The sequence below is a fragment of the Ranitomeya imitator genome, chromosome 4 (genome assembly GCF_032444005.1).
Source record: "Ranitomeya imitator isolate aRanImi1 chromosome 4, aRanImi1.pri, whole genome shotgun sequence".
Classification (NCBI taxonomy): Eukaryota; Metazoa; Chordata; class Amphibia; order Anura; family Dendrobatidae; genus Ranitomeya; species Ranitomeya imitator.
The window spans coordinates 68624501-68636602 of NC_091285.1; the positions used below are offsets into that span (position 1 = coordinate 68624501).

Below are 12102 nucleotides of genomic sequence, written 5' to 3' on the forward strand. Positions count from 1 at the left end.
TAAAGGGAATCTGTCGGTTGATTCTTGGTGCCAGAACTTGGGTGTTTCGGAGAGTAGTTTGAAGATCCCATAAGGAAAGTCTATAATTTTAGAGACCATAGGCAGAGACGAGAATAGGTCGGTGCTGCCATTGGCCGGCTTGTGCACTCAGCTACCCCGCTCCTCCCCTCTAAGTCTCTTCATGTGTGTACATACATAGGGAGAGAGCTGTCAGTCACCTGGCGCAGTGTGGGGAGAAGCTGTAGAAAGGGAATGGCAGAGGAGTGTCCGGCCCACAGCCAGGAAAAGTTAATTTACATATCAGAAAAACGTGGATTTCTCTGAATTAAGACATCTGATCGTAGACATCAAGGTAACATTATATTCAGCTTCCTATGACCTACATGCCAATATAAATATCAAAAGACTGACCAACACGTGAGACTCATGAGAGCTCATCTTACTGACAGATTCCCTGTGATTCTGCCCATGGTTTGGGCAGTGTGAATTTAGTTACAGGTCTCCTTTAAAGGCATGACATGAGCTCTACAATCCGGCTGTATATTTTATGCAACTTTTCCTTGCAGCAGTTTTGATAAATCTCCCATAGTGTGCTGATTTTTTTCTGCCATAGACGGTAGGATGGCATTATAAGATTTCCTGCTAGAATCACCTGCACATCTAAAGGGAACACTTCCAAATATCCTTATGATGGGCATGGCACATGGGGCAGTTACCAAATCTACAACTGAAGAATCATATTAAATAGTTTACAAGATTTGGTATTTTGCTCCAAAATTATCTCCCACTGTCGGCTGCTTCGTTCTCTCGTTTCACTTACGGTGTTTGTTTTCTGTTTGTCTCCCAAAAGATCATTTCTCAATTTTAACTTTAGCTAAAGGAAAACCAGTCAATGTTGCCAGCATAGGTTTCCGTGCACACATCACCTTCACAATGAGCTGTAGTCCTCTACAATGACGGTCAGCTGGAGAATGCTGCCACGTTATATTGTACATGTGTCATGGAGGATTCCAGGTCACCACAGCCTAGGTTGCCATAAGTGTGGTTCTTGCTTGTTGCATTTTGGAGCAAGCCGCCTGACTAGTACAATTACCATTACATGCTTCTGCTCACCGGCACCATTTGCTAGACCAGGGATCGGAAACCTGCCGCACTCCAGCAGTTGGGAACTACATCTCCCAGCACTGCTCAACAGCCGCCTGACAGTCTGCAGCTTTCAAGGAATTTTTGTTTCACAACAAATCCAACTTTCCACTTTCTAATTATTATTGTGTTTCCAGGCCATTTTCACAGCTTGCTGTGGATGAATATGAACACTATTGTATACTTCACATCCAGTGGCAGCACATCCCTATATACATTGCTTTGTACCTAGACCTACAGTGTTCCCATTCATTTACAACCCCTATGTCCTTGGAGACTGTATTAGTCTATGGACTCTTCTCACCATAAAGTGAACCTGTCACTAGAAAAAACGCACTTAGCTGAACGCTATGGGGAGAAAATGAGCTTTATTCCCCACTCAGCGATCCGGTCTCAGTCATGTGGGCATCACCTGCGCGGGTTCAGTCACTGTTCTGAGTCACCTCTGAGAATACAGAGCGGCGGCTGTAACCATGCGCATGGCAATGACTGTCACTCGCTCTTCATTGGGGTCGGCTGTCAGTCAGGGCGGGGGGCAAGGTTAGACGCTGATCTATATTCTCAGCGGTGACTGAACCCGCTCGGGCGTCGCTCACATGATGGGAACGCTGCATGGGGAATAAAGTTAATTATCTCACTGCAGTGTTCGGCTTAGTGTGGGCGACAGACTGGTTAGTAGCACCATTAACCTGCAGATTAAGCCCATATCTCCAGTGTAGTGCTACGGTAGCACCGTATGCAGTGATGAGGCAGTCACCCAGCAAAGTTCAAAGCAAAAGTCTCTTAAGGCTATGTGCACACGTTGCAGATTAGGCTTAAGAATTTCTGTTGCGGATTCTGCCTCTCCTGGCAGAAAACGCACCTGCAGAATTGTCGCGTTTTTGGGGCGTTTTTGCTGCGGTTTTCTTGCAGATTTGCTGCGTTTTTTACCCCTGCGGTTTTCTATAATGGAATGGGTACAAAAACGCTGCACAACGATTCACAAAAAAGAAGTGACATGCTACTTCTTTTAAACCGCAGCGTTTCCGCAGTGGATTTTCCGCAAAGTGTGCACAGCATTTTTTTTTTCTCATTGATTTACATTGTACTGTAAATCAATTGCGGATCTGCAGCGTTTCTGCACCTCAAAAAACGCTGCGGATCCGCAGAGAATCCGCAATGTGTGCACATACCCTCAATGTTTAACTCACAGCACAGCACACAGTACACAATATCCTCCGGATCACAGCCGGGAACCATATGCTCCAAATTGCAGCCAATAAACACGCCAGTCCACCTCCAAGACCAGTTGCCATGGGTGACTGCACCACTGTGTACCCTGTGGGTGCCAGGCGTCTCCGCTCCCCTGGCTGTTTGGCTCCTCTTGCCTGTATTGCCTCAAACAGGTGGAGCTCTGCACTCCTGCCAAAACCAAACTGACACTGACCCTGACACACCCAACCCTCTGCTTCAGTGGCTTTTACATGCAACCTGTGGCCTTCAGCCACATGGAAAACCAGGCCAGGAAGGAAACGGACTGCACCAATACCATTCTGTAGTCTGTTTCAAAACACAGAAGCCCAGCAGTTTTTCTTAAATCTGCCTTGGACAAATAGTTTGCCCAAGACTAACACTTTTTATTCCGCACTGCAATCACAGCTACACCTGTGACTGCAATGCACTCCCAAGGCCTCAATACGCCTCCGTGCGCATCCTTTGGGGAACACACAGCGACTCCTACATGTGACATCCCTACTGCCTCACAGCAGGTTAATAGCATTTTTTCTGGTGACAGGTTCCCTTTAACTCCAATTCATTCTATCTTCTATGTACACCCTGCTGCACTGTTTATACAGAAAATATGGGAAGAAAATGTGTATTTTTGATATTCTCCCAGAAATTGTTTTTCTCTCCAACAAATTTACATTTACGGTAATTAATTCAGCTAACGTAAAATCCTAGAGAACGCCTGGTTTTCTGAAACTAGTAATCACACTTCTTTTGTTTGGTTTTATGAAGATTTTTATCATCTTTCTACAGGATACAAGAAATGTATAATCACTGGGCTACAGCTGCTTAGACCCCCACAGATCTCATCAATGGTTGGCACAAAGTCATCTGTGTAAATGAAGTGCTTGTGAGCATGTGTGACTACCACGCCTGTCGACAGTGGGCACATGCTCACTACACCTCTATTCTCATGGGTCTTTTGCGGCCCAGCCTTGTGATCTGCGATGGTCCCAGACATTGGTTGAACCCCCATAAATCATACATAACGAATGTTGTTTATGGGACAACCATTTAAAGTGATCTGGCAACTTTATTAATATCATTAATTATGCAACATTTTTGGCTTGTCATGAGTAAAATTGAGAAATATCCTTTGAAGGGACTGATAACTCATTTCTTCTTGTACTTAGTTTTGAATGAATGTAATGTAGCTAGTTGTAGTAAATGTATATTTTACCACATTACTCTATTTTATAGGGGCCAGTCCCAATCAATACTACTGGTTGTTACAAAGTAAACAGCTACAATTGATATTTCACCAATTCTTAGGCAGCACAGACCTGCAGGAATGAAGACCCCAAACACCTTTGGTGTCATTTATATAAGAACAAGTGTGAATAACCGTGGATCACGCCTGCAGACCCTCAAAGGACCAGTGATCTGTGGAACAACCTCCTATTCATAACTAGCAGCCGAGCAGACATTAAAATACCAATAAGTCCACAATACCACAAGGAGCATTTCTACAGCTCTGAAGCCTTAATTTACATTTGATATTCAGAGTTGTGGATTGCAAATAGAGCAAATTCTTCTTCAGATCCTTCTATTATTCAGATTGCTGATGTGAAGCAGGAGCTAGAAAATATTTGGTTATTAACCAGGAGATTGGAATGACCATTGGTGTTCACAGGCTGTCTCATGAAGGCCTTTGTCACCTAGGCCATATGCTGTAAGTGACAGCTTACACTTTTCTCATAGGTTTACTGATCACAGCTAGGGATATTAGTCTGCCCACAGCTGTTGTGCCGAATGCATTAAGCTATGTTCACACTGAGTTTTTGTTACGTGGATTTTATCCCCTTAATAACCACCAATGCACATTTAAACTACGACCGCTAAGGGGCCTTATTCCCTCGTCACCATTTTAAAACAGTGATCCGGAATAAGTCTATAGTGCTCCCCAGAGTTCGAAAATCTCCAGGGTCTCAGCTGCCCCATGTTTTTCCAGGCCCCAATCACGCAAAAAAGAATGTGTGTCCGCTTTAAAAATAATTAAAAATAAATTATTTCTCTCCTGATAGATAAAACATATCAGAGGAGAGAGAATTGATGTCCCCAAACCACCCTCTCTACTTCCGCCATCCCCTGGACCATTCTGGCCCCCCGCCCTCTCTTAATGAAAAAAATGGCTTGGGAATGCACATTAGGCCTGCCGAGATCTGCCGTCCGGCAACCAGCAACTGCAGGGAATTTTCCTATTGGTTCCAGATTTTTGATCCCTTTGATAGACCCTATCACAGCGATCAAAAGTCCAATAATTAGTAAATCATCCCCTTAGTCAGATTTAATTTTTTTTTATTTTATAATTTTTATTTTTTTCATTCTTTGCAATTAAGGTTAGGGCTGGGCTCAGTATTAGGCCGGGATCACACATACGCGAGATACGGCCGAGTCTCGCAGGTGAAAACCCAGCTCTGGCGCCGGCACTCCGGAGCGGAGCGTACAGCTCCATGTATTGCTGTGCGGCTGCATGCCCGCTCCAGAGTGCCAGCGACAGAGCTGGGTTTTCACCTGCGAGACTCGGCCGTATCTCACTTATGTGTGATCCCGGCCTTAGGGTTGGGGTTAGTAGCGCAAGTGCTCGCTACTCGAGTTTGCATCGGGTGCTCAGATATGCAGATTGCAATGATTAAAGACCTGATGGTCTGAAACACGTCTGCCTATCATGTCCCCAAGCCGGACCTGTGAATACCATGCTCTTGTCTTAATTTTAATTTACCTAATGTGATACTTTTATATGCATAAGATTTCTGATGCTGGATTTACCAAAATTGAACAAATTAGGACTAAAGCAACATTTTAGAGGTAAATCTATTTATTTATTTTTTTAATTCCTGTGTAGCACGTGAAGGGTTAAAAAGTTTCCTGACACCAGTTTTGAACTATTTGAAAGGCGTGGTTTTTAAAATAGTATCACATTTGGGAAGTTTCCAATATACAGGCCCTCAAAGTCCACAGGTACCTAAAGAAACAGGTTTTGTAAATTTGTTGAAAAAAAGTTTGAAATTGCTGCTAAACTTTTATCCCCTCTAAAATCCTAACAAAATAAAATGACGTTTGAGAAGTTATGCAGATGCAAAGTAGACATATGGGAAATATTACTTATTATTGATTTTGTACAGCGTGACTAACAATTTGAAGAATTTAAAGATTGAAAATTTGGAAACTGCATTTTTTTTTTCAACATTTTTGAAAAATTTCCAATATTTTCACAAATAAACAAAAGTCATAACAAACTAATTTTATCACTATCATGAAGCACCATATGTGACAAAAAAAGTCTTAGAATCAGTGAGATCCGTTGAAGCGTTCCAGGGTTATTACTTCATAAAATGACGCTGCTCAGATTTTAAAAAAAAATTGCCCTGTAATTAAGGTCAAAATTAGCTTGTTCACAAAGGGGTTAAATCAGATCTGCTTCAAAATCCATATAAAAAAATATTCAAATAGTATTTGAAGCGGTTTTTGATGTGGACTTTGAAACATCCACTTTAAAATCTGTGTACAAAAATTTAGTGTGAACATACCCTTAGATTGCTCCTAAAGAGTAACCGTTGTTTTCAATTTCATTTGATAAATCAACACCACACATGGAAGTAAGTGACTGTTGTTTATCTTGTTAGAGAAATTTGATAATTTTTCCTCCTTTATTGATCTTTCACTACTTTTATCTTGTTAGAGAAATTTGATAATTTTTCCTCCTTTATTGATCTTTCACTACTCAATTCATGGATAAAATCAGTAAAGTCTGTATTCAGTGTAGACAGATTTTCACAGTACTAAGATAGGAGATGGCAGTTGGTCCTTTTAAAATTCAATGAAGAGGGAAGGAGCTTTAGAGGCTGATACAGACATTCTGCTGCAAGTTCACCTGAAACAACAGTTCTAGTTCTCCATAGAACTTTAATATGGAAATTTCTTCTTCAGACAGGAAGAGAATTTGAACTCTAGTACCACCTGTTGGAAGTAGCAATCCTAAAAGTCAATAATGACCCTTTCATAAGCCTTGCCATATGACTTGGTATAAAGGCTAAACCAGAATATCTATAAGCAGACGTGTTTCGGTGTGTTACCCCTCCTCAATGCAAAGCAAGAGATGTGATTTGACTGTATGAAATGCCTTTGACTATGTTCTAAGGAGTGAAGTCTCTCCTTGTGGAGGATGACATGCCTAACACATCAGTGTAAGGAAACTTCTAGGCCATGCAATGCTCCCGTGAGACCCTAGTCAGAGACTCTTGCTCTTGCTCTGAGGAGTGGTAACACCCTGAAACATGTCTACAAAGAGAGATTCTGGTTTGGCTTTTATTTTAAGTCATGTGGAAAGGCGCATTAATGGGTATATCTGTGACTTTATAAAAAACAAAACAAAAAATTTACCTGAGTGTTAACAGGCAGGTAATTGCAACTTACCTGCCGGTTGTGTCCGGTACAGTTCTTCCCTCTCACAGAGCGGTCACAGACCGCTCCTGCCGGGGATTCAGCTACCCCTGCTGATGCGACGGGTAGTGACTTCCGAAGTCATTCTGACAGCCGGCTTGCCCACTTAGGCAGTGGGTATCTGACTGTCAATCAGAATGATGTCGGAAGTCCCCTCCCGTCGACTGAGTGAAGCAGAAAAGAAGCCTCCTCTCTATAGATGTGATGTCAGCAGCGGCTTCTGAATCCCCGGCAGGAGTGTGACCACTCTGTACCGGGGAAGAACGGCGCTGGACACAACAGGCAGGTAAGTGGCAATTACCTACCTGTTAGTGCTCAGGTACATTATTTGTGTAACGCTCGCGCCCAGACTGGTTGGCGCAGGGGTGTGGCCCCACTGGACCACAGACCAGATTTCCCTGGAAGGGGTGTAACTAAGTAGCTTCCTAGGTGTTCGCTGGAGCCTCCGATGGTGATGTCAGACTTGTGCAGTAGGTAGCTACCAGGTACCACTCCAGGGTGGAGTCTGACTGTGGATGTTGATCCCACTGAGGGACAAGACACAGGCAGGCAGACACGGCTGCGACACTGGCTGACGGATGGGAACGGCAGAGGCCCTGACAGGCAGACTGGCTTGATGGAGATACAGGCGGACAGGGCTGATACTCTGGTAGGAACTGGTATACAGTCAGTTGTATGGAAACAGGTAAGAACATGTTCAGACTGGAGGGTATATGGAAACAGGTAGGAACCTGTTCAGTAAGTTGCTGAACAGAAGTAGAGCAAGAGCAGATGCAAAGCAGAACCATAGGAGGCGGAGTAAGAGCAGGAAGGAGAAGGCAGAGCTGAGAGCAGAGAAGGAGAAGGCAGAGCTAAGAGCAGAGAAAGAGAAGGCAGAGGAGGAGGTGAAGCCAAGGATGGAGCCGCTGGGGGCGGAGCCAAGAATGGAACTGCTGGAGGCGGAGCCAAGAGCAGAGACGCTGGAGGCGGAGACAAGAGCGGAGATGCTGGGGCGGAGCCAAGAGCGAACCGCAGGAGACAATGCAAAGAGCCAGAACCGCAGGAGGCAAAGCCAAGAGCCAGATGGTGCAGAGCCACAGGTTGTGGCGAGCAAAGCTGAGAGGCACAGAACCACAGGTTGTGGCAGAACTGAGCAGAGAAGCACAGAGCCACAGGTAGTGGCGAACAGAGCAGAGAGATGCAGAGCCACTGATAGTGGCAGGCAGAGCAGAGAGGTAACGCAGAGGTAAACACAGCAGAGTGAGGATGCTAAACAAACAAAGAAGGAACAGGAATGGACATAGACCAGAGTTCAGACACAGAAGTAACGGAACACAGATTCAGACCAGAGTACAACGCCCCAATGGGTGGCGTACACAGAGATCCAAACAGAACAGAGATAAAGACCTGCGTATTGCAGCCCTCAGAGACCGGAAACAGACACGACCTGGCAGCTCAGTAGCAAGTGCTAACTGAGGGAAATAGTTTGCTCAGGCATCCTCCAATGGGTGAGGATGCCTTAAGTCTCAGAGGCCTCAAGGCTATTGGCCAGGAGCACCTTAGGGAGGTGCACACAGTCTCAATAAGAATCCAGAGTTGCTGGCGCTGCCCCCCCCCTATGCACACAGCCAGGAAGTGTACACAGAGTAAGCGGCCATGGAGCACACGGCATGAAGCTGGCAGCAGACAGATCTCACAGCATAGCACAGGGTGAGTGAGTTGATGTAACAGGCAGGTGGGGGATGGAAGGCCATGCAGTGATGCCGGCAGGGTTGTTACAATTGTTTTTTTATAAAGTCCTGGATACCCAATTTAAAGAGTCGATATTGACTTATAGGATGGCTTCTTCCCAATAGGTGGCACTAGAGTTTAAGTCCTCTTCATCTCCGAAGAGGAAATTTGCATATTTCCCATAGGAGCATTGTATGACTTATAAGTCTCTTCATTCTGACAGGTCAGGCATGCCACTCTCCACAAGGAGATACATTAGCGCTTAGACCATATGCATATTTGTAGTTAGCAAGACAATCTAAATAGTAAAGCTATCTAGATGTAAGTGATCTATTCCTTCATAAATGTTATTTGACCAGTTCACTGATGAACGCCTGGCCCTCTATAAAAGTGTAAAAGGCAAGGTGGATGTGTGGTAATAATATAACAGCCTACACCCAGCTTCCACTCCTCAGGACTAATATAGCAGTTAGTGTCTGCATAAAGACTGCTCTGTACATGCTACATGGACAATGGTAGGAGACCTGAATGGCTGCCATGCCTCTGTATCTGTTCTTGGTTATATATAACAATGGCTGGACAGCTGCTTCCTTTCCCCTGAGCTTATAAGGTAGGAAGACCAGGCACGAGGTAAAATCATTCTAAATGTCCTTCCTTTGTGTTCCTTACCCAAAATGGTTGATGTACATATGTTTGCCTATTATAGTTGCAAGTTGTAAAGGCTGACATTGCCACCCTCGAAAGTGATGCTGTCGTTCACCCGACAGGCTCTGACCTCTACACCGGTGGTGAAGTAGGTAATGAAAAGTTTAGTGATGCGGAGTTTCATATATTTATGCATGGTAACATAGGATCTAAATCTTACTAATTTTACCTGCTAACCAAATCTGTATTTCATAATGACACCTAACAAAGGAGAAATTACATTAACAAATGCATGTCACCTATTGGAAACCAGCCTTCATCATCTGAACCAATACTCCTAGGAATTGAGCTTTCCGTCATAACCAAGCTGAGATGTGATTGTATGGCTTTCTGTGCGTCTCGGACATTCTCAGGAATATTGATTATGATCATGAATGACCTCTTCATGGACATATGTATATCTGATGGTTTTATTTTTCTTTTCGGGACTGTCATGATGATGAGCAATTTGCATCTGATATCAGTGTGGCAGTTATTCCTCCTCCAAATGTTTCTTAAGTACCAAGCCGCACCAGATTAGGATGAATGCACATGGTGCAATTTTTGATGTGTTTTTTTCTGCAGCTTAATGCAGTTCTAACTAATTTTTGTAGATAAATAAGGGATGGACCACTAAAAAGCATGAAAAATTTTAATTTATTTACTGTATGCAAATAGGCAAACAGATTAAAAGCAAAGGAATCGCACAGAGTAAGATGTGTCATACCAAACAGGAGGAGACAGTAGGATATATGTAGGCTGGTAGGTATAAAATGAGTCTGTACACAAATCTAAACTAATAAGCCACTAAAACGTTACAAAAATACCATGAACAAAGTGTTTAAGAATATTGACCAACAGCAGGTAAAATGAAGCAAAAATTTAAGAGTTGGCCAGACACGATCTACAATACATATCAAATATGTGGGCAAACTTACAAAATCAACAAGGGATCAAATACTTATTTCCCCCAATGTATGCGATTGTTACCATTTGATATATTTTGTACATTATTTATGTCTCCTCCTGCTTGTATTAGCATATCTTTTGCTGAGCGATTCCTATGTTTTTAGTCTGTTGCTCTATTTGCATGTATGTTTAATCCAAAGAATTTCTATTTTTCATTTTTTTGTTTGTCTACCCCCATATGTTATCTATAGAAGATATAGGTTTGCAGTAGGTGCAAGCAACTGCATTATTCCATTTGATGCCGAACAATTACTTTGTTAATTGAGAGAATACATAAATGTTCTCTATTCCTGTTTTGTATTTTTTTTAGAATACAATACTAGCTATGTAAGTAAGGTTTTCAAAATCTCATTTACACGCTGCAAATTTGAAGAGCGTTCCCCAAAATAGTACTTTTTAAAACAGCTTGCTTCCCAAAAGCCAGCCCTCGCAAAGCATTGTCTACTAAAAAAAACGGTAGACTTTGTTGGAGAAAAAAAATTCCGGAATTGCAGGGTTTTTTCTTTTTGCTAATATCACCTCCCAAAAAGTCATGTCACTCAAAAAAGTAAGTCCTAAAACCAAAGTTTAACACAAAATCAAAATTATTTTTTTTCTTAAAGTATTTATTGTACAAAGATAATAGTTATGACTGAATGTTATGATAAGCAAGGAAAACATTTTTCATCCTGAAAACCCAAAATAGGCTCATGCTAAAGTGGTTAATGGTTGTTGCATCCCTATTTAGTCTCACTTTTTGTGCATTTTTTACTGCTAATCATTACCTGTTATTTAAGATTCCTAATATATAAGATTTAAAGGCTACTTTAATTAAAAATTAGTTATTTTGCAGCCCTAAAAATAGAAATGCTGAGAATTGGAAAAGAGCAGGTGTCTACCTTTCCCAACATATACACGGAAATATTTCTTCCACTACCTTTCAGTGTCATGGTGACCTCTGAGAGCTGTTTCTTAAATGGTGTGATAATACGGGTATTCCCAGAAGAGAACAATGTATACAAAGCCTTGCAGCTGTTATATAAGGCAAATACGTCAGCACATCATCTGCTAATAAAATACCTAAGAGTCCCACGTCTATTCATTCTTTATCTAAACATTCCTGTATGGCCCGTCTCACCCAGCACGTTGGGGTCTGCTCCTGCTCATTTTACACTTGCTGTAATTTGAGCTGGATAAATTAATTAACGGATGTTAGAAGGCTACAGTCATGGCCGAAAATATTGGCACCCTTGAAATTGTTCCAGAAAATTAAATATTTCCCCCAGAAAATTATTGCAATTACACGTTTTGTTATACACAGGTTTATTTCCTTTGTGTTTATTGGAACAACTAAAAAAAAAACAGAAAAAAAGTCAAATTGGACATAATTTCACAAAATACCCCAAAAATGGGCTCAACAAAATTGTTGGCACCCTCAAATTAATATTTGGTTGCACACCCTTTGAAATAAATAACGGCAATCATTCACTTCCTATAACCATCCACAATCTTCTTACACCTCTCAACTGGAATTTTGGACCACTCTTCTTTCGCAAACTGCTCCAAGTCTCTCATACTTGAAGGGTGCCTTCTCCCAACAGCAATTTTAAGATCTCTCCAAAGGTGTTCAATGGGATTTAGATCTGGAATCATTGCTGGCCACTTCAGAACTCTCCGGTGCTTTTGGTTCCATCCATTTCTGGGTGCTTCTTGAAGTATGTTTGGGGTCATTGTGCTGCAGGAAGACCCATTACCCAGCTGTCTGACACTGGGCACTGCACTGTAACCCAAAAATTATTTGGTAATCTTCAAATTCCATGATGACTATAAGTACTGTGTTCATCCTTTGTAGGCCTCGTTCTGTTTTTGGTAAACAGTAGAATGTTGTGCTTTACCAAAAAGCTCTAT

General features: G+C 42.3%; 1 protein-coding gene across 4 annotated transcripts in view; it reads left to right on the plus strand.

Annotated features, from left to right (window-relative positions):
- Window positions 1-12102, plus strand: part of MACROH2A1 (macroH2A.1 histone) — a 114789-nt gene that overhangs the window by 59518 nt on the left and 43169 nt on the right. For 2 of the 4 annotated variants that reach the window (XM_069763807.1, XM_069763806.1), the window contains exon 6: window positions 9269-9359. The exons of the other annotated variants lie outside the window; for them this stretch is intronic. In XM_069763807.1, the coding sequence (XP_069619908.1) occupies window positions 9269-9359 (91 nt within the window). The remainder of the gene's footprint in view (window positions 1-9268; window positions 9360-12102) is intronic. 4 annotated transcript variants of the gene reach the window in all.